Genomic DNA, 23,595 nt, shown 5'->3' with positions numbered 1-23,595 from the left:
GACAGCACCTGTGAGTCCGATATAATTGTCGGATCCAAAAGTAGCGCTGCAGCTATGAGGAAATTCGATGAGTCTGTACTGTTTTAACCCTTTTGCTTACTTTTTTATACAGTGGCCAATTATAGTCATGCCAATACTTGACATGGCTGTGATGGGCTAGGAGAGGATGCTTTTTTCAATCCAATCATTTAACGATCCTTTACAAGATTGCCAACTTTTGCTGTAAATGATCGGATATCCGATCTCCCCAGAAATCATATCATTTTAACATTTTTAAATCTTTGCTGATCAGGATTGCTCATCTTTATATGCCTGCTCTATTCTAAGCTCTCCCTCCTAGATCAACTCTTCCTGAACTACCGTACTTCCAGATGAGTGTTTCGAGAATCACACCCTTAGATCTTATACAGGACATCATTAAGTGATGCAGCTTGCCAATCACAGTGATGCCAGTAGCCACCATGGCTATGGCATTACTGTCTATGGCAGGAAATCCCTGAATGTTTATTGTCTGTCTAAAATATGCGGGGTGAGAACTCAAGCATGGTGCTTAAGCACCAATGATTCTCGGTGGAGTGATGAGCATACCTGACCACCTAGATGCTTGAACAGATATTGAGTAGTGGCCAGTTCACATGCTCCTCACTAGTCTCTGCCAGTCATCTGGTTTTGCTAAGACGTCATGTATTCAACTGGACGGTGGGGGGGTCAAACATCTGTGACAATAATTGCATGCGTCACCTCATAGTTCAAAGTTTGACCAGTAAAACTATGAAAAGCCTATTTACAATGGACAATATGTGTATATACAAGCTTTAAACAAAAGATAGCTGACAAATGACAAATAACCCTGAGTGTTATGGACAAATTAGAACTTAATGATGAATTTGCGGAAGTTTGAAGCTAAAAGAAATTTACTTTTATTACTTAAAAAAAACCTGTCAATTTGAGAATAAGTTGTTGTGAATCTCGAGATTATATATATATATATATATATATATATATATATATGTATATATGTTATAAACCATGGTGAGTGATTGACTCAAAAGTCGTCTCCAGATCAGGTTGTCTTCTACAAAGCTGCACCATATCGGCTTGGTTGGTTTCCAATCTGATGCAAATCATGACATATAATCCACAAAAGGAAGACAAAAATCTTTATGCACTTTGAAGATTAAAGACTGCCATTGCTGAAAGATTTGTCCTTTCCCCCCTTTTGTGGATAATAACTATGGAATTTTGTAGATGATTTTCCAATTTGCAAGCTTATAAAGGGTATTATGTATGGATTTTTTAATATCTTCATTTCTTAAACTATAAATAATGGGGTTGACAAAAGGAGTAAACCCTGTATAGAGCAGTGATAGGATCTTACACATGGTGAGTGTTCGGCTTTGGGATGGAATGGTATAAACACTGAATATTGTCCAGTAGAATATGGAGACCACAATGAGGTGGGAGCTGCAGGTGGAGAAGGCTTTCTGTCTGCCGGTGCTGGATGGGATCCTCAAGACTGTTACAACAATATAAGTATAAGATATTACAATGATTGTGGTAGGAATTATGACAAATAGAAAACTCAGGAAATATATCTCTAATTCAACTATGAAGGTGTCAGAACAAGCAAGTTCTAGTAAAGGAACAAGGTCACAAAATAAATGGTCAATGACATTTGGGCCACAAAAGTTCAGATTCGCTGTTGTTACAATGTCAATCAAAACAAGTGAAAATCCAAATACCCAACACATGGAGGCCAATATCACACAATGTTCAGCTGTCATAATAGATGTATAACGGAGGGGATTACAGATGGCCACATATCTGTCAAAAGACATCACAGTGAGGAGAAAACATTCAAAAACTCCTGAAGCACAAAAAACATATAACTGAGTAATACAACCAGTAAAAGTAATGGAGCCCCCATTATTCAGTAGAATGTGGAGCATGTTCGGGACAATATCTGTTGGCAACAGGATGTCACTGATGGACAGTTGTGAGATGAAGAAGTACATTGGAGTGTGGAGGATCTTCCTGGTGGACACTAGGGATATAATCATGAGGTTCCCACATATTATCAGGCAATAAGCTAGAAGAAACAAGATGAAGAAAAAAAGTCTAAATCCTTGGTTGACTTTAAATCCTAAGAGATGGAACTCAGTGACATCCGTCCTGTTCTCCTGCATGGTGACCAAAGAAGTAGTTAAATCCTGTAATAGAAAATAAAAATGTCATAAGACACAAAACTTAGAGGATCCTGAACCCCTTCACCCTGAGCCTGTATTCACCTTCATTACCAGGCCATTTTATACAATTCTGACCAGAGTCACTTTATGATGTAATACCTCTGGAACAATTCAACAAGACCTGGTGATTCTGAGATTTTTTTCCGTGACCTATTGTACTTAATGATAGTAGTAAATTTAGGATGATATTTTTGTTAAAAAAAATGTAAATTTGTTGAAAATTTTGAAAATGTAGCAATGTTCAAACTTTTAATTTTTGTAACCTTAAACCATATAGCTATATAACACAATATATAATAAATAATATTTTCCACATGTCTAATATAAATGAGCACAATTTTGGAAAAATCATTTATTTTTTAGGAAGTTAGAAGGGTTCAAAATGTTTCAAAAATTTTTCCTTTTTCCAGCAAATTTTACAAAACCATTTTTAGGGGCCACATCACATTTTAAGGGACTTTGAGAGGCCTAGGTAATGGAAAATACCCAAAGTTAACCATTCTAAACACTGCACCTCTAAAAGTACTCAAAATCACAACCAATAAGTTTATTAACTCTTTGACTATGTGTGCACATTGTATTTTTTCCCGCGTGAACGCTGCGTTTTGAACTGCAGCGTTTCAGTGCCAAATTCCATGCGTTCTGCTTCCCCAGAAAAGTCTATAAGAAGTCCGAAAATTCAATGCGCACACTGTGTTTTTAAACGCAGTGTTTCGGATGCCAAAAATTGCTTCAGAAAAAAAAGCAGCATGTCACTTTTTTTGTGCGTTGTAGCAGCGTTCTCCACCCCTTGAAATCACAGGTCTTTTCAGTCACTCTCTGTCGATGTCGGTTAATCTCTCTCTGTCGGTTGGTCTCTTTCTCTGTCAATTGGTCGTTCTGTCTGTCTCTCTCTGTCTGTCAGTCAGTCTCTCTCTCTCTCTGTCTGTATATCTCTCTGTCTGTCGGTCGGTCTTCCCCCCTCTCTCATACTCACTGATCACTAGCACAGCGCTGCACAGCTGTCACAAAGCCCCGGTGGCTTTTCCTCTTTTCAAAATGCCAGTCGCTCATTATTCCATCTCGTATTCCCTGCTTTCCCTGCCTACCGGTGCCTATGATTGGTTACAGTGAGACACGCCCCCTTGGTGAGTGACAGCTGTCTCACTGCAACCAATCACAGCTGCTGTGATCGTGCAGTAAAATAAATAAATAAATAATAAAAAAAAATGATGTGCGCCCCCCCTCAATTTTGATACCAGCCACATGGCTGAAGGCTGGTATTCTCTGGATGGTGAGCTCCACGGTATGGGGAGCCCCCCAGCCTAACAATATCAGCTAGCAGCCGCCCGGAATTGCCGCATCCATTAGATGCAACAGTCCCGGGACTCTACCCGGCTCATCCCGAATTGCCCTGATATGGTGGCAATCGGGGTAATAAGGAGTTAATGGCAGCCCATAGCTGCCACTAGGTCCTAGGTTAATCATGGCAGGCGTCTTCCCGAGATAACTTACATGAGTAACTTGTAAGTTAAAGAAAATAAACACATACACCCAAAAAATCCTTTATTTGGAATATAAGACAAAAAAAACACCCTTGTTCACCAGTTTATTAATCCCCAGATACCCCTTCAGGTCCAACGTAATCCACATGAGGTCCAGCTCTGCTACATGAACTTGACAGAAGCGGCCACAGACCACAACCGCTCTCTTTCAGCTCCACGCAGCAACTGAAGTGAGCCGCACAATCAACGATGACATCACTCAGGTTACCCGCGGCCACCACTGGACCTTCCAACTGGCACAGCAAGTCACCCGAGTGACTGAACTGAGCTGCGCGATGAGCGATGACGTCACAGGTGAGTTGCGGTCTTGGGTGGATGACTCTAGCTGGCCGCGGGTCACCTGAGTGACAGCACTGCTGATTGCGCTGCTCACTTCAGTGACTCAGGAGACTATTGGTCATCGGTAAAGCCTTTACGGGTGACCGTTAATGAGGATGCGACACACAGACAAAGCCAGGGGATGACAATGAAGTCAGGTGAAGTTGATCCGAGTTTGTTCTCCTCGCACGACTCTGTCTGTGTCTGATGTCAGCGGGCATGTGACAAAGCTCAATTGCCGGGGGAACGCACTGTCAAAAATGCATCCAAAACGCATGCAAAACGCATGGAAAATGCATCCAAAATGCATGCGTTTTGGATGTATTTTATTTTACAAACACAGTGTTTACATTTGTCCAGTCTGCCAGTGGCTGTGTTCTTTTCCGCTCTGCACAAAATGCAACGTGCGCACATACCCTTTAAGTGCTTCACAGGAACTAAAGCAATGTGGAAGGAACAAATGAAACTTTTACTTTTTCCAACAAAAATGTTGCTGTAAATTTTGTATTTTCAAAAGATAAATTGCACAATAAAATTTGTTTGCAATTTCTCCTGAGTACAACAGAACCTAATGTGTGGTGGAAATCTACTGTTTGGGTGCACCGCTGGGCTTGGAATGGAAGGAACGCCATTTGACTTTTTGAAAGCAAAATTGGCTGGAATTGTTAGTGGTTGCCATGTGGCATTTTCTACGTGCCTAATGTACCTAAATAGTGAAACTCCCCTACAAGTGACCCCATTTTGGAAACTAGATCCTACTGTTTGGGAGCACAGCAGGGCCTGGAAGGGAAGGAGTGCCATTTGAGTTTTACAGCGCAAAATTATTTGGAATACATATTGGACGCCATGTTGCATTTGGAGAGCCCCTGATGTACCCCAATTTGTTTCAAACTCAGTAGTGTAACAGGAGATAGAGGACAATATAATTTGTTGTGCAACTTCTGGGTAGGCCAATACAACATACATGGTGAAAAACTACTTTTGAGGCACAGTACAAAGTGAAGAAGGGAAGGAGCGCCATATTGGAGTACTTGGAATGGTTTGCGGTTGCCATGTCACATTGGCAGAGCCAATGAGATTCCAGAACAGCAGAAACCCACCACAAGTGACCACAGGTGTGTCACAAAACTTTACACTATTGAGCGGTGAACAAAAATAATTACATTTCTACCCCAGATTTCTACATTTTACAAAGTTTGAGATTAGAGATAATAATAGGGTTTTACCAGGATAACAAATAAAGCGCGTTTGGAGTAACACTCACCTGGCAGGGTTGTGGAAGGCACAACCCCTATAGACACATAAGAGTTGATGGCGGCTGCCGCAGACTCACGTTTGTTAATGTTAGGTGCTGGAAAGAAGATAAGGTATCATGCCGCGCTACCACCAATCAAAAGAATTGTTGATTGATTACAATATTTTTATTCTATAGGTCGATGTGTTTCTGAGCTCAAGTACCCTTCCTTGGGACCAAGAAAATAAACAAAGAGTTTCATTGAATGCAGAAGACAGATATACAGTATATACCTGCAAACAGATAGAGGACCGCCCTATAAAAAAAAATCCACGGGCAACATAAATTACAATGATGCAGCATTGTCTATAAAATATAAAATGCAAATGTAAACATTGATAGACAAAAATAAAATGTCATATATTAACAGTCAACATAAAACATGTTAAATTGTGAAAAAAATATTTTCACAATCCAAAAATTGGCTGGAATCATTATCAAACGCCATGTCGCATTTAATGAGCCCCTAATGTTCCTCAACAGTGGATCTCCCCCACATGTGAGCCATTCTGGAAACTAGACCCCTCATGGATTTTATTAAGGGGTATAATGAGCATTTTGAACCCTCATGTACTTCACAGAATTTGATAACCTTAGGTTATCTTAATGAAAATTTTCATTGTTTTCAGAAAAATGTTACTTTAGCTCTAACCTTCTCACTTTTTTAAGACAGCACAAAAAATAGACAAAAAGTTTGTTATACAATTTCTTAGGAGCGCAGGGATATCCCCCATATGGTCAAAACCTCTGGACAAACAGAACAACTTGAAAGGGAAGGAGCACCATTTGAAGTTTGAAAAAGCTGAAATTTATTGCGGACACTATGTCGCATTTGCAGAGCCCCTAAGGTACCTATACAGCAGAAACCCCCCACAAGTGAACCCAGTTTGGAATCCAGAGAGAATTGTCCAGTTATCTCAATTGTATCTGTAATCCAATTTAATAATTTTTCAGAGTAGTATTGGGAAGCAGTAAATTGGTACATGTACCCCAAGTTTACCACTTTATTATATAGTGGCAGTGTGTTATACACCCAAATATCTATACATATATAATGTCAGCTTGTTTTCTCCTCTGTGTTAAATAATTTGGAGTTTAGTTTTTTGAATAGCCTATTCCATATACATCAGCTAAATTATTAGAAAGATAATGGTAGTCTGTCAATCAATTGTTAGTTCACGTGTATTTTGCAAGCCCTTCACTCAGTATAGCAGCATTTAATAGTGACTAAGTATAGGGTCTTGGTGAGGGCAAGCTGTCATTGAGTGGGGGTGCAATTTCATTTATTTATGGTGCCGACCTCAAAGGCTAGGCGGGGAGAGCTTAGGGAATTTGCCCTGGGCCCCATTCCCTCCATTTTCTATTTTTATGCATTAGGTTTTTTTACTTTTGTTGTTTTCACTTTCATGTGATTTTATTGTGAGTTTTAAAGTACAATCTTCTAAAGGGAATTTCAGCACTTATTGGTGTCTAATATCCATGTCTTTGTATTTAGGTTTTGTTTTCCGGTTCCAAGCATCCATGTTGCGGCGTTCGACTATTTGTAGTTTGTGCCAATTGTTGCCAAACTTCCTGTTTGTCCTTAATTTTTGGAAATGTGGACACTCAAAGTTACGCCTCCAAATTGTTATTTGCCTGTCCTGGCAGGTGTGTGGGAGCAAGAGGCCTAATACTGTCACTCATCCACATCTTCAATTTAAAAATGGAAATGCCAGGCCTCATCCTGTGTGTTGCATAGACCATACTGAGATTGCTGTGCAAAGCCATTATGGGGAAATGTGTGGAGAATAGATGCCGCTATCTTGCTATCAGCCTGGAAGGTTTTTAATGTAAAGACTCCAAGATGGGTCTCCAAGTTGTGTCTTGTCTGTACTGGCAGGTCTGTGGAAGCAAGAGGCCTAATCCTATCACACTTTCAAATCTTGATTTTGAAAATGGAAAAGCAAGGACGCATCCTGTGCATTGCATGGACCATATCTGACTGCTTTGCAAAGACTCTATGGGGAAATGGTGGGGGAGTTGATGCTACTGTCCTGCTGTCTGCATGAAATGTTTTAAATATCAAGACTCCGAGATGGGTCTCCAAGTTGTGTCTTGTCTGTACTGGCAGGAGTGTGAGAGCATCAGCTCTATACCTATTTCTCATCCACCTCAACATTTCTTATGTCAATAGTCTAGAAAGCTAATGCCTGTTAAATCAGTGGGGCTGAACTGTAAAACATATTTTTGCTGTTTTGGAAGCTTTTCGACCCCCTAAAAGTTTTTTCTCTGGAAAGTTCATCGGTTCAGCTAAAGATCAGCAAACTGAACTTTGAAAGGTTCACTCAACTCTATTCCCGATGTTGCCGGATGCTGAGTGCAGATCTTAGACTTGGAAAAAAGGGAGGGTACTGAATGATGACTTCTATGTACCAGGGGTGACATGGGGAAAACCTTTCTCTCTTATATTACATGTTAAATCATATCAGATAAGAGAAAAATCATTTCTACAGGGAATGACAAATTTTTTAATGTGTTCACCATTATTTATTGAATAACAGTGATCATGTTACCCACCCAAAAAAAATAAAACAACCCATATTATGTTATTAAGGGTCTCGGCTAACTCCTGTAGCTCAGACCCAGGAGATTTTCTGACTCTGGGGGACACTTTACACTTATTCCATGCTCCTGTTTAAGGCCTGTTTCACACGTCAGTGATTCTGGGACGTTTATGCTTTTTTTTAAACGTACCAGAATCACTGACATACGCAGACCCATTATAATGAATGGGTCTGCTTACACGTCAGTGGTGTTTCCATGCAGCGTTCACGCGTGTCCGTGATTGCCGCACGGAGACATGTCCATTTTTTTCTGGCATCACGGATGTCCCACGGACCACGCAGTGGTGTGGTCCGTGAAACACGTGCTAGAAAAAAACGTGCTTTTAAAATAAAAAACATTTTTACTCACCCGGCTTCAGCGGCGCTCTCTGCAGCCCGTGCAGCCTGCTGCTTCAGAGCCGGCCCATTACTGTCGCGCATATTCATGATGCATGACACAGCCGACCCGGAACCAGCTGCTGCGGGGGTCAGCGCCGGCCAGATGCTGCACCGTGGGAGCGATCAGCACCATGGAGAGCGGGAGCGGGCGCAGGTGAGTTGATTTCTAAGTGCAATCACGGGCTACGGAGAACGGAGCCCGGATTGCACTTAGACAACCCACGTGTGCCATGATTCATGGCACACGGAGGGACATGTGCGTGTTTTACACGCCAGTGAAAAACGTCAGTGTTTTTCACTGACGTGTGAAATGGGCCTAACTGTAAGGAATACATTTCCTTAATGACAGCCATTTTATAACATTTGCTGTCATCAAGGGGTGAAACTTAAAACATCGGGATCAAAGTAACATTTTAGTGGGAAAAAATGGTAACTTTCTGTTGTCACTACCCAATATTTGCCAATTCTGTGACTCACCTGAGAGTTAAAACATCTCACTACCCCCGTACACTAAATGAATTCATTTAGAATTGTAGTATCCAGAATGGGGGTACTTATAGGGATTTCTGCTATTTTGGCATGTCAATGGATCTTCAAATGTGACATCTTTGCATTTATTCCAACCAAAATGGCTCTCCTTCCTTTCTAAGCCATGCCATGTACCTTAACAGTATTTTTCCATCACACTTTGGGTATCAGAGTGAACTTCGGAGAAATTGCACAATAAATTGTATGGTGCATTCTTTCCTGTTACCCTGGAAAAAATGCAAAATTCGAGGGTAAAAATGTTTGGGGGAAAATAAATATTTTTTTATTTTCATGGCTCAGCATTATAAAATTCTATGAAGCACCAAGAGGTTAAAGGTGCTCACAACACATCTAGACATATTTCCTGAGGGGTTTAGTCTCCAAAATGGGGTCACTTGTGGGGGTTTCCGCTGATAGGTACATTAGAGTTTCTGCAAACATAACATGGTGTTTGATAACAATTCCAGACAATTTTGCGTTTCCAAAGTCAAGTGGCTCTCCTTTCCTTCCTAGTCCTGCCATGCACCCAAGCAGTAGATCCACACAACATGTGAGGTATCAGCCTACTCTGGGGAAACTGATTAACAAATTTGTATGGTTCCTGTTATCTTTGTGAAAATGAAAAACATAGAGTTAAATCAATATTTTTGTAGGAAAAGGTAACATTTTCATCTTTTCCTTCCACTTTGCTTTCATTCCTGTAAATCATCTAAAGAATTAAAAAACTTTTTGAATGTGGATTTGAGCACTTTAAGTGGGGTAGTTTTTAAAATGTTGTCAATTTTGAGTATATCTTGACATATATGCACCTCAAAGACACTTCAAAGTGATGTGGTCCCTTAAAAAATTGGTTTTAGAAATTCTGTTGGAAAGTCTGCACCTGCTCACATTAGAAAGGTAAGATGTGCGATCAGTCTTTTTCTTAGATTACATGGTCATGCCTTCTGATTGAGCTCCTGCTCTTCAGCCTCAGGCGATTATTAATTCTCCATTTGCAGGTTCCTGTCACCCATAAATTGAAGGTTTTTTAACCCAAAAGAGGCACTAGTTTGATAGGGACCCAACAAAAAAGAGGTCGACTTGCCACTGGCTGTTGGGCTCACATAAATCTGGCCAATTTCGTCTCCAAAGAATCTTAATTTTTACATGTTTTTCATACCAGTAATATATGTGTATATTCCCATATTTATTTTTTCACATATCTTAGCGCTGCAGTGAATATTTTACACATGGAAAAGGGATCTCCAAGTACAAAACTTCAGCATGCATGTTTAATCACTCACCAACTAAACTCAATAGTTGTGTTACAAAATGCATGTTAAATGGATTTCAATTTTTATGAATCAAGTGTTATTAATAACTTTGAAAACTGTATTTGGCCTATTATTTTTTATATATAACATTTCTGATGTATATAATTTACAACATATTATATGAAAATAAAAATTGGACATAAGGTTAAAATACTGACGACATATGGATGACAAGATGGTTGAATTTTTGTATCTGGACGAAACAGGAACAAGTTTTGAAATTAATTTGTGAACAGGTCTTACATGTAGGAAAAGTATACAATTGTTTGATTGATTTATATATATATATATTAATATATATATATATATATATATATATATATATATATATAAAAAGATGAATGTGTGTATGTATGTGTGTGTGTGTGTGTGTGTATGTATGTATGTCCGGGATTGGCATCTGCACCGTCGCAGCTACAGCCACAAAATTTTGCACACTCACACTCCTGGACCCCGAGAGCGTCATAGGCTATGTTTTGAGGGGAAATTTTAACCCCGCACTTTACAGTTATTCACCAGAAAACCTGCCTCCATTAAAGCGAATGGAGCTGGGAGCCACAGTGCAGCCAGAACTTCAGAAGAATGTGCAGCCACGCCCTTATATGGCATGTTGGCGTGTCACAATGCAGCCAGGGAAAGAGACAGACACAGACAGGGAAAGAGGCAGACACATACAGGGTAAGAAACAGACATAGACAGGGTAAGAGACAGACACAAAGAGACAGACACAGACAAAGAGACAGACAGTAAAAAAAAAGAGAGGGAAAGAGAGAGACAGGTTAAGAGATAGACACAGACAGGTAAAGAGACAGACAAAGAGACAGACACAGACACAGGGAAACAGACAGACAGGGAAACAGAGGAAAAGAGACAGACAGTGTAAGAGACAGACAAATACAGGTAAAGAGACAGACAAAGAGACAGACACAGGGAAAGAGACAGAGGGAAAGAGGGAAAGAGACAGACAGGGAAAGAGAGGGAAAGAGATAGACAGGGAAAGAGAGGGAAAGAGACAGACAGGGAAAGAGACAGACAGGGTAAGTGACAGAGAGACAGTGAAAGAGATAGATAGACAGACAGGGAAAGAGATTGAGACAGACGGAGACAGAGACAGTCAGAGACAGACAGGGAAAGAGACAGACAGACAAAGAGATAGAGAGAGAGACAGAGAGAGATATACAGAGGGGGAGACAGACAGAGAAAGGGAGAGAAACAGAGAGACAGTTACTATCCTGGGCGTTAATACATTCTATTTATATATTCTATCCCGGGAATGTTAATACATTCTATTTTGTTAACAACAGTTATTAACCCGGGCGAAGCCGGGTAGTACAGCTAGTATATATATATATATATATATATATATATATATATATATTATATACACATAAATGAAAAAAATCTAATCCAGCAAACTGCTTAAAATCAGTCCACTTCTTTATAAGCAACATGGAAGGCAAACTTCTATCATTACTGGGGACGCCATGCTTCACCAGACTGCGCTATCATTTTTTTCTCCGCAGATATCCATGAATTTTTTATAGATGTAAAGGTAACCTGCCTCTCATTTCACTAAATGATTGTAATAAAACAAACATTCAATATCTACTCACATCAGTAACTTCTTTGCTCTTGATGTTTATTTTAAAAAAAAATTACCTGTTGCTCTTGTGATGTTACTCGGCAGAGTATTGTCACCAATTATATAAATGTGAGGCTGTACCTGTGCATATATAAAAGAAATGGAGGTAAGGTCCCAGGTGGAATAACTCCCCGAAGATATCTTTGCCTTTATCTTAATAGTCTCCAGTGCTCTAGCCAATAACAGAAAATAAAAATAAATCACTTTTGAGAATTCTAGAGTCATTTCTTATGTTACAATATCTTTATATGTGACAAAATTTCAGAGACAAAAATGTTACTATCTTTTTGCTTACCTCCATTGCGCTCATCATCTTTGACCATGTTCTGAGCCGGGGATTTTCCTGACCTGGGCTTTGATGGCTCTTCACACTTTTCCTTTGAACCTTTGATGGCTCTTCACAATTGGCACATGTTTTGATGTCACAACACTACTACATGCGTTGTCTGAAGACTAAGCAGCGCAGAGCACTGGCGCATTAGAGGCCGGTCATGGCTGAAACCCTCACCCATAGGAAATCAGGAAAAATAGCAAGAAGCTGAAAAGGAGAGGCACAGTGGACTAGAGAAAGGAGTGTGGCGTATGACGGATATGTGTGGGTGAGTATTTTTTTAGGCTAGCCATTACTTTAATGCATTTGCATGAAGCAGATTGAAGAAAAAGACAATTTAGATTTTTGTAATATTCCATAGGAATTTAATTCTACTAGGATAATTCTGCTCATCTTTACCAGTTACCTATGAACAATAAGAATCAACCTCTATGGAGAATAGAATTTCAGTAAAACAAAATCACATGTTAAACGCTGTGTCTTACCTCTGCTCTTGAACCCACAGCTCGTCTCTGCAGACTTCCATTTTAAGGAACCGAGCACAGTTCAGCAATAATGCCTGAGTTCGAGACTGCCCTGAGCACGAATGTGTCACTGCCAAAACACCCAAAACTGAAAGCAATGAGGATAAATCCAGTTTCACGGACATAAAAATGTTCTATATTAGTGAATGTTAAAATTCCAAATAACATCCATATTGACTTACAATAATGAAAAAAACACTGACAAACTTTTATTTGTGTCTGTGGGCATCAGTGATCACATTAATGTAGCTAATTGATAAACAAATGTGCTCGGCACTGCGCGATACTCGATTAAGAATTTCCTGTTCAGACGCCACTCTCAGGTCCCCGCCCCGCATGTTTCACAGCTTTTCATCAGCGAGCAAACATGGAGGGATTGCCTGCCAATCATGGTAATACCATAGCCATCTTGGCTATTGGCTTTACTGTAATTGGTTGACCGCATAGCATCATCAGGTTTATATAAGACACAGAGATACCATGTTTCCCACACTCTACCAGGAAATAGTTTAAGGACTAGAGAGAGATTCTCCTGGAGAAGGGACAGCATGTTATAGAGTGACAGTATCTGCTGGTACAACAATTAACAAACAGTATGTGTCAGGGCTAATTGAAAGATATTCTATTATATATTATAATCATTTTTATTCTGAATTTCCTGTAGGGTTAGATTCTCTAGAATGCCAAAACTGTCTTAGAGGCCTGTAGGCAAGGATTCAAGTCTTACAAACCATGCTTGCATGCCACCGTAGGGCTATGAGGTACTCGGTCTCAGGCCGTTTATGTGCAGGGATGCTGTGTCACGGGTGTGCTGTGGCCGTTGCCCAGTTCCGTGACTCTGGGGGTAGCTTTTAAAAGGAGTATATTTACAGGGGAGTTGAAAGAGTTCATATTGTGACGCCACTTGCGGGTTGCGGCTAAGTAGTTGGGGCCGCCACTGCATATTCTGTGGCCAATGGGGCTGGTGGTGATGGCCGCTCCGCAAGTGGGGCTGAGCCCCAGGGTGTAGAAGATGGGGTGCGGTGTGGAAAGAACGGAGACCACACATTGGGAATGTAGTGCAAATTTGACTTTACTTTGTCGCTGGATGGCTGGTTCAGACCCCTGGTCCCTGTAGTCCCAGTGCCGGTGTGGTACCCTGATGGCTTCTTTCCCCTGCACCTTTCTGTCGTTTTGTGGAACCCCATAGATTGGAGCGTCTGGGGGTCCCCTCTTGTTGGTCGTCAGGCTCTGGTCCATACAGCAGGCAGTGTGTTAACCCTGTCGGGTCGGGGTTCTGTTTTGTCCCTGGCTCAATTGTTACTGCTGGTGTCCCTGAAATCTTGGGTCAATGAGGTCCGTGAAGGTCCCCTCACTTTGCAGGTATTTGTCAGGGAGCTTGAAGCGTTCACCTAACATAGGGCCCTGTGCCCCATCGGTGCCTTGGTTCCAGGGATACCTCGTCGTACCCTCCCTGGCAACCACTCTCCTGTACCAGTCAGGCTACCGTTACACGACCACATTCAGAGACACATCCGTCTTGTCAAGCTGTCATTACTGACTGACCTTTAGTCTGTCTCCTCCTCCCGGTTATTGGCTAGTGGACTGGACTGGCTCCACCCCTAGGTGGCCCTCCATTGGGTCCCCAACTAATCAGTCATCCCTATCTTGGTGAGGGAACTTAGGATGTTATGTGTTTTGATTGGAACCGGCATTGAGCTTCCAGGTCCCTGGAGGTTGGCCCTGCATCAGTAAACATATGCAGTATCTAGTAGTGCCCTGAAGGGTTCAGGGGTGCTACACTTGTGCTACCTAAAAAATCTCTTCTATTATCTAATAATACTCTTCATTTTCTGCACTTCATGTAGGGGAAGCTTCTGAAAAAAGGGTTAGTTTATTAGACACCTGTAGGCAGGGATTCTAGCCTTACAGACGCTGCTTGAGCTACCTAAAATATCTACAAGACAAAACAATCACTGATCTTGGGGGGACCAGCCAGAGAAAACACTGCTGACAGCCAGCAAAGGCGCTCAACACAGTGAAATCCTAGGTGCAGTGCCCCCTGGGAAGTATGCAAGTCAAAAAAGGTTCGTGGAGCCTCTGTTAGGAGTCTCGACATAGAAAATAGCCAGATATCCCTCCGGGAAGGACCTAGCCAAGGAGTTGCTCTTTTTAAAGAAACCACCATAACCACCATATTAAGTGGCTCTTTTAGTCAATATCCAACTCTTTGATAAGTTTAAAGATATGACAAGGGAAATACCAAGGCCAGGTATCCATCCACAGACAGCTGTTTCGGGGTATTGCCCCTCATCAGTGTGGAGTAGGATTCTGGCTAGGTGGGAGCAATGCCTAGTAGACTAGCAAGACAAAGCAATCACTGATCTCGGGGAGACCAGACAGAGAAAACACTGATGGCAGCCAGAAAAGGCGCTCAACACAGGGAAATACTAGGTGCATTGCCCCCTGGGAAGTATGCAAATCAAAAAAGGTCCTTCCTGAAGGGATATCTCATTTCACCGAGCATTTCATTAAGGGGGCAAGACACCTAGGATTTCACTGTGTTAAGCGCCTTTGCTGGCTGCCGGCAGTGTTTTCTCTGGCTGGTCTCCCAGAGATCAGTGATTGTTTTGTCTTGTTGGTCTACTAGGCATTGCTCCCACCTAGCCAGAATCCTACTCCACACTGATAAGGGGCAATACCCGGAAACAGCTGTCTGTGGATCGATACCTGGCCTTGGTATTTCCCTTGTCATATCTTTAAACTCATCAAAGAGTTGGATATTGACTAAAAGGGCCACTTAATATGGTGGTTATGGTGGTCTCCTTAAAAAGAGCCACTCCTTGGCTAGGTCCTTCCCGGAGGGATATCTGGCTATTTTTTGTGCCGAGACTCCTAACAGAGGCTCTATGCACCTTTTTTGATTTACCTAAAATACAATCATATGAAAAAGTTTGGGCACCCCTATTAATGTTAACCTTTTTTCTTTATAACAGTTTGGGTTTTTGCTATTTCAGTTTCATATATCTAATAACTGATGGACTGAGTAATATTTCTGGATTGAAATGAGGTTTATTGTACTAACAGAAAATGTGCAATCCGCATTTAAACAAAATTTGACCGGTGCAAAAGTATGGGCACCTCAACATAAAAGTGACATTAATATTTTGTAGATCCTCCTTTTTCAAAAATCACAGCCTCTAGTCGCTTTCTGTAGCTTTTAATGAGTTCCTGGATCCTGGATGAAGGTATATTTGTCAATTCCTGTTTACAAAACAATTCGAGTTCAGTTAAGTGTGATGGTCGCCGAGCATGGACAGCATGCTTTAAATCATCCCACAGATTTTCAATGATATTCAGGTCTGGGGACTGGGGTGGCCATTCCAGAACATTGCAATTGTTCCTCTGCATGAATGCCTGAGTAGATTTGGAGCGGTGTTTTGGATCATTGTCTTGCTGAAATATCCATCTCCTGCATAACTTCAACTTTATCACTGATTCTTGCACATTATTGTCAAAAATCTGCTGATACTGAGTTGAATCCATGCGACCCTCAACTTTAACAAGATTCCCGGTGCCGGCATTGGCCACACAGCCCCAAAGCATGATAGAACCTCCACCAAATTTTACTGGGGGTATCAAGTGCTCTTCTTGGAATGTCGTGTTTTTTTGCCTACATGCATAATGTCTTTTTGTATGACCAAACAACTCAATTTTTGTTTCATCAGTCCACAGGACCTTCTTCCAAAATGTAACTGGCTTGTCCAAATGTGCTTTTGCATACCTTATGCGACCCTGTTTGTGGTGTGCTTGCAGAAACGGCTTCTTTCGCATCACTCTCCCATACAGCTTCTCTTTGTGCAATGTGAACTGTATTGTTGACCGATGCACATTGACACCATCTGCAGCAAGATGAAGCTGCAGGTCTTTGGAGGTGGTCTGTGGATTGTCCTTGACTGTTCTCACCATTCTTCTTTGCCTTTCTGATATTTTTCTTGGCGTGCCACTTCTGGACTTAACAAGAACTGTACCTGTGTTCTTCCATTTCCTTACTATGTTCCTCACAGTGGAAACTGACAATTTAAGTCTCTGAGACAACTTTTTGTATCCTTCCCCTGAACAACTATGTTGAATAATCTTTGTTTTCAGATCATTTTAGAGTTGTTTTGAGGAGCCCATGATGCCACTCTTCATAGGAGATTCAAATAGGAGAACAACTTGCAAGTGGCCACCTTAAATACCTTTTCTCATCATTGGATACACCTGCCTATGAAGCTCAAAGCTCAATGAGGTTACAAAACCAATTTAGTGCTTTAGTAAGTCAGTAACAAGTAGTTAAGAGGGTTCAAATCAAGAAATTGGTAAGGGTGCCCATACTTTTGCATTGGTTAAATTTTGTTTAAATGCGGATTGCACATTTTCTGTTAGTACAATAAACCTCATTTAAATCCAGAAATATCCATCAGTTATTAGATATATGAAACTGAAATAGCAAAAACCCAAATTGTTATAGAGAAAAAAGGTAAACATTAATAGGGGTGCCCAAACTGTTTCATATGACTGTATCTGGTCTGTTATTTAATAATATTGCTATTAGCTGCATTTAGTATTGAGCAAGCTGCTGGAGAAGGGTTGGTGTCTTAGAGGCCTGTAGTCAGGGATTCTAGCTTCAAAGTCTGTGCTGCTGAAACAATTTTTTTATTTAGTCTCTTAACTGTATACATAATTAAAAAATGCACAAGGCCTGAGGTAGGGGACATAGAAGTTAGTGTTCCGCTGATGGTGGTGCACGCACAGGCAGTGGGTGTGAGCAAGGGCAAACTGGGCCTGCTGTGGGAGCACACCAAACACACTTATCATCTGGACCTAGCTTCCTGTCTCACTTTGCAGTGGGGCGTGGCACACCACTTTTGAAGCCAGAACTGTGTAAGAGAGGCTGACTGGGCTGAAATGCAGATAATGCTTTCAGTCTGTTTACCAGCACCACCCTGTCTTCCACAGGGTCCTGTCCTGACTAGTGAAGACTCAGGACTAGAGATGAGTAAACTTGTTCAAGAAAGGTTTGACAATCTTAATTTTCACATGAGCCTTGGCTCATTTGGGTCAGGATCAAATTCACAAACTCTTTTCTCAAAAATCGGTAAAGTCTGGCTTTGTGCGGTAATGGTTCATGTTTACACTATTATAGAATCCATACACTTTCAGCACCATCACAGCCATGTCAAGTTTTGGCATGGCTGTGATTGGCCAGGGAAAACACTGCAAAAAAAGATGCAAAATTGTTAAAACAGGACATACTTACCAGTTCCGCGTGGCTGTAACACCACTGCCAGGTCCACTCCTTAACCCTCATACATATTCTGTGAACCTTGTGGAGGTCTGAACCAAGTCAAACCCTTTGACAGCACACCTTTTTCCTACAGCTAGTATTGTGGGTCCTAGTTCCATCAGGAATTCTCCCACCTTCTATTCCAGTTCCTGCACCGCTTCTCCTCTTCCTCCATCTCCTCCTTCTAATCCTTCATTTATGAATTGTCTTCGCTATCCCTCATAAGAAATATAGCGTGCAGCACTGCCTCAGTGAGGTAGCAGCAGGCTCTAATGAAACGCATATCTTTAGGTGACAAAACAGCACACCGCTGCAGAGTTGTTGAAAGGGGAAAACTTTTCTCGTTGCAGAGACCTGACAAACCAATCTGGCTGCCAGTGAGGGGTCTTATAGCTGCAATGCTCCTCTGGGAAATATTCAAATTGTCTCTCCAGGGAGAAAGGAGACAAACTCTCGTGCCACCTATTGGAAGTAGCAATCCTAAAAGTCAAAAGACATCAAAGAGTTGTTGAAAGTTTTACAAGACTAGACAGATATGTGTATCTTTCCGCTGACCTCCAACCAGGCATGTTTGTGTGTAACAATGGCTGTACCCTGGTGGTGGCTCGGAAGCTTGGCAAGCTTGAACATGTGCCATGTCTTGCCCATGTGCTCAGTTTAGTGGTTTAGTGGCTTCTGAAAACCTATTTAGATTTGCCTGCCTGAGCTCCTCGTGAAGGTACGCCACTTGTGTGCCCATTTCCTCAAGTCACCTACAGCTACCGCTGGTCTGGCACTGCTGCAGCAGCGCTTGTAAATTCCACCTCAGAAAGTGGTTCGTGACCTGACGTTGAACTGGAACTCAACAGTACATACCATAAAAATATTAGAAACATTCTCGTTGGACATCAAGAGTATATTGATATTAAATCAAGAAATAGCCAATCCATGAAAGCATGTTATTAATGAAAAAAGAGAAAAAAGGAGATTTGGCTCAAAAACTACAAAACCTTTATTAGCACATACAAATATTCAAAAGTTACATAAATACATTCAATAAAGAATCATTAAAAAACATCAACCTAAGGTGTCACAGGTTAATGCCCCCAGTCCAGGCAGTCTCAGTAAGGAGTCCATAAGGCCAAAGAGCTTTTGACACCCTTAAATAAACAATAATCAAATGTACCCCAGTGAGGGAAGGGTTAAAGAGAAAAAACAGAGCTCACAGCTAATGTATATGGATAGTGTCCCTGCTGGTTAAATCCGCCGCTTCTTCAGGGAAAATCAATGTTTAAACTCTGCAGGACCTTAAATGTGTGGTCATGTGACCTAATTGGTTTAGCATCCAGGACCTGCCAATTAGTTTCATCCAGTGGTAGTTGCGGAGTTGCACATGTATATTGGCAAATCAACATCACACACACCCCCGGCCATCCAAAGGAGCAGTAAGCATTTTGCCTCCCCAGGTAACCCAGGGCAACAGGACGCCAAGCGCTCCCCTCAAGGATGCCGAGGGCGGCGCAGCAACTACCAGCAAACCAAGGGGCAGATGCACAGTAACTAGACTATAGGCTGGAACGACAGCCCAAGGCATTAACCATTCACCAGAAGCCAGACATATAAGTATTTTAATGCGGCAGTGCAAAATAAAAACTGTCCCTACAGACAAACAAATTAAAATACTCAATACAGTGTATAAATATATTGCAATTGTACAGTATGTATAAGCAATAATTGTTTAAACACATATGAAAAAAAGTCTTCTCAAATGTTTAGGGAGGGTTTTGTTTTTGTTATTTCTTCCTTGATCTCCTTTTTTCCCCTTTTTTTGAGTGCAAACCTCCTTCTATCAGCAAGGGCATTGAAAATGAAACATGGCTGGGTCTTTCAGCAAGATTATGATCCCAAGTACACCGCCAGGACAACGAACAGTGGCTTCGTAAGAAGCATATGAAGGTCTTGGAGTGGCCTAGCTAGTCTCCAGATATCAACCCCATAGAAAACCTTTGGAGAAAGTTAAAAATCCATGTTGTCCAGCGACAGGCCCAAAACATCACTGCTCTAGAGGAGATCTGCATGGAGGAATGGACCAACATGCCACCAACAGTGTGTGACAACTTTGTGAAGACTTACAGAAAATGTTTCTCCTCTGTCATTGCCAACAAAGGAGATATAATAAAATATGAAGATGAACTTTTATTATTGACTAAATACTTATTTTCCACCATAATTTGCAAATAAAATCTTGCCAAATAAGACAAGATTTATTTTCTCATTTTGTCTCTCATAGTTGTGGTCACCTATGATGTCAATTACAGGCCGCACTCACCTTTTTAATTGAAAAAGAGTGAGTTGTGATATATTATACATATCAAGACACTAAGATATAGTCAATCATGATAAAAAGAGGACTAACATGATTATGGGCAAAAAAAATCGCATGACATATTTGAAAGGGGAAAGCAATCAAAAAAGACCAAGGACCAATAAAAATCAGATGATTTCAGTTCAATATAATTTTTTTTAGATTTTTATGTATATTTTTTATATAAACATAACAAGTGTGAGTGTGCGCAGAAAAAACATACGCCTCTTTATACATACAACGGGACCATATCATTTGTTGCAAATACAGAGATATTACACAAGGGCTGCATATTCTATATATGTGTAGTCAAAAAGGGGGCTAAATCCGCATGTTCTACATATATATGCTCCAAAAAAGTCCACTGTAATCTATGTACACTTTGTTAGAAATTCTGGAGTATGTATATGTACAGAGTCCTTCATTCAATTCTTTATTGCAGTTCATAAAAAAGCCACCAGATGGCATTCATATCATTCCCCACAATATAGTTGCCATGACTGCAGGGAGCCACAAGATGTCACTATAACCATGTAGATATATATATATATATCTGTATGGTTAATGGCCATTCCCTGCCTAATAGTAAATGTGCATACATAGACACATATGAGTGCAAACAGCCAAATTGGCCAACACTAGCCGCTAAATAGCGCACATTATAGCAGCCACAAGATATAGTCTATTTAACTTACAATGAGTGGATTCCCGTTGGTGGTGAAAAGCTCCCAACACGTGTTTCGGTTCACTTCCTTCGTCAGGGGTTGTATGTATAAAGAGGCGTATGTATTTTTTGCCCACACTCACACTTGTTATATTTATATAAAAAATATACATACAAATTTAAATAAAATTATATTGAACTGAAATCATCTGATTTTTATTGGTCCTTGGGCTTTTTTGATCGCTTTCCCCTTTTTCTTCTTTCACCTTTTTAAGTGTAAGAACTTGCGCAATTGGTGGCTCACTAAATAATTTTTGTCCCCACTGTATATACTTTTAGGCAACTACAACAAGCAAAATAGATGACATAAGACATATTGCATAATATACAGCTCAGGCAAAAATTAAGAAACCACTTAAAAATTGTCAGTTTTTCTGATTTTTCTCTTTATATTTTTGAGTAAAATGTAAATTGTTCTTTTATTCTATAAACTACTGACAACGTCTCCGAATTTCCAGGCAATACATTTTGTATTTATTTTCTGAAAATGAGAAATGGTCAAAAACAACAATAATAATACATGGCTTTCACACCTCAAATAATCCAAAGGAAACAAGTTCATAATCATTTAGAAACAACAATACTACTAATGTTTTACCTCAGGAAGATTCAGAAATCAATATTTTGGGTGACCTAAAGGTCCAGTCACACTAAATAACTTACCAGCGATCCCAACAACGATAGGGATCGCTGGTAAGTTGCTAGGAGGTTGCTGGTGAGATGTCACACTGCGACGCTCCAGCGATCCCACCAGCAACCTGACCTGGCAGGGATCGCTGGAGCGTCGCTACACGAGTTGCTGGTGAGCTCACCAGCAACCAGTGACCAGCCCCCAGCGCCGCGTGGAAGATGCTGTGCTTGGTAACTAAGGTAAATATCGGGTAACCAACCCAATATTTACCTTGGTTACCAGCGCACGCAGCTACACGTGCAGAGAGCAGGGAGCAGCGCACACTGAGCGCTGGCTCCCTGCTCTCCTAGTTACAACACACATCGGGTTAATTACCCGATGTGTGCTGCAGCTACATGTGCAGAGAGCAGGGAGCAGCGCACACCGGGTGCAGCTGCACAGGGTACATATATAGGGTATAGAGTACAGGGTGCAGCTGCACAGAGCAGGGAGCAGCGCACAATGCTTAGCGCTGGCTACCTGCTCTCCTAGCTGCAGCACACATCGGGTTAATTAACCCGATGCGTGCTGCAGCTACATGTGCACACAGCAGGAGCCGGCACTGACAGTGAGAGCGGCGGAGGCTGGTAACAAAGGTAAATATCGGGTAACCAAGGACAGGGCTTCTTGGTTACCCGATGTTTACATTGATTACCAGCCTCCGCAGAAGCCGGCTCCCGCTCCCTGCACATTTAGTTGTTGCTCTGTCGCTGTCACACACAGCGATGTGTGCGTCACAGCGGGAGAGCAACAACTAAAAAATGGTTCAGGACATTCAGCAACAACAAACGACCTCACAGCAGGGGCCAGGTTGTTGCTGGATGTCACACACAGCGACATCGCTAGCAACGTCACAAAAGTTGTTCGTTAGCAGCGATGTTGCTAGCGATGTTGCTTAGTGTGACGGGGCTTTTATGCTACTCCTGGCGCAAAAATGTAAACAGTCCTTATTTGTTTGATGGCTTGTGACTCTACATCTTCCTCTTGATTACATTCCAGAGGTTTTCAATGGAGTTCAAGTCTGGAGAATGGGCTGGCCATGACAAGGTTTTTATGTGGTGGTCCTTCATCCACACATTGATTGTCCTTCTGGAAAAAACAGTCCTCAGTTGACTGAGCAGAAGGAAGCAACTGTTTTTCCAAGATAACCTTGTATGCGTCTTGATTCATACGGCCTTCACAAAGTTTAATCTGCCTAATTCCTGCCTTGCTGAAGCATCCCCAGATCATAACCGATCCTCCACCAAATTTCACAGTGGGTGCAAGACACTGTGGCTTGTACGCCTCTCCAGGTCTCTGTTTAACCATAAAATGACTATGTGATGGGCTAAGCTGATAACAAAACATTGTAGTCCTAGGAAAATCAGAGCAGCGAGAGATATAGATGCAAGACAGAAAGTGGCCGCACAGAAAAGAACCTTAAGGAGGACTCCTGGAGCCTAATACATTGCTTATTCGAGGTGGTACATAATGACTTCTACCTAAAGATGAGCGAAGCTCTCCAGGCTCTGTTCACCAAAACTATCCTACAGTGCTGTGCAAAGTAATTGGGGAAAAGCAAAAAAACACATTTTTAAATATTTAATAATAAAATGTTATAATGCACTGTTACATACTAATCTTAGTAAGAAATATGTCCTCCTTTAGCAGATATGAGATTTTCAATGTGTTTTGGCATTGATTCTACCAGGATGTTGCATAAATACTACAATTCTTCATCATGGAACCACACTTGTATGGCACTGTTTATCATGCTTTTTTTGGTTGTACAGTCTATTTTGCCAAGACATCTCTTCTAGACAGGGCCGGATTAAGGTTGGTGGGGGCC

The 23,595-nt window shown here is 41.3% G+C and overlaps 1 protein-coding gene across 1 annotated transcript in view; it reads right to left on the bottom strand.

The window, feature by feature from the left end:
* Window positions 1–1,232: 1,232 nt before the first annotated feature.
* LOC142302882 (olfactory receptor 2A12-like) overlaps window positions 1,233–23,595 on the bottom strand; it is a 41,067-nt gene continuing 18,704 nt past the window's right edge. The window contains exons 2-4 of the mRNA XM_075343989.1: window positions 12,683–12,855; window positions 11,948–12,038; window positions 1,233–2,210 (exon numbers count right to left, since the gene is read on the bottom strand). Of these exons, the coding sequence (XP_075200104.1) occupies window positions 1,233–2,210; window positions 11,948–12,038; window positions 12,683–12,855 (1,242 nt within the window). The remainder of the gene's footprint in view (window positions 2,211–11,947; window positions 12,039–12,682; window positions 12,856–23,595) is intronic.

The sequence above is a fragment of the Anomaloglossus baeobatrachus genome, chromosome 4 (assembly GCF_048569485.1).
Source record: "Anomaloglossus baeobatrachus isolate aAnoBae1 chromosome 4, aAnoBae1.hap1, whole genome shotgun sequence".
NCBI lineage: Eukaryota > Metazoa > Chordata > Amphibia > Anura > Aromobatidae > Anomaloglossus > Anomaloglossus baeobatrachus.
The sequence above is the reverse complement of the archived record's forward strand: the minus strand, read 5'-3'. Positions and strand labels throughout refer to the sequence as shown.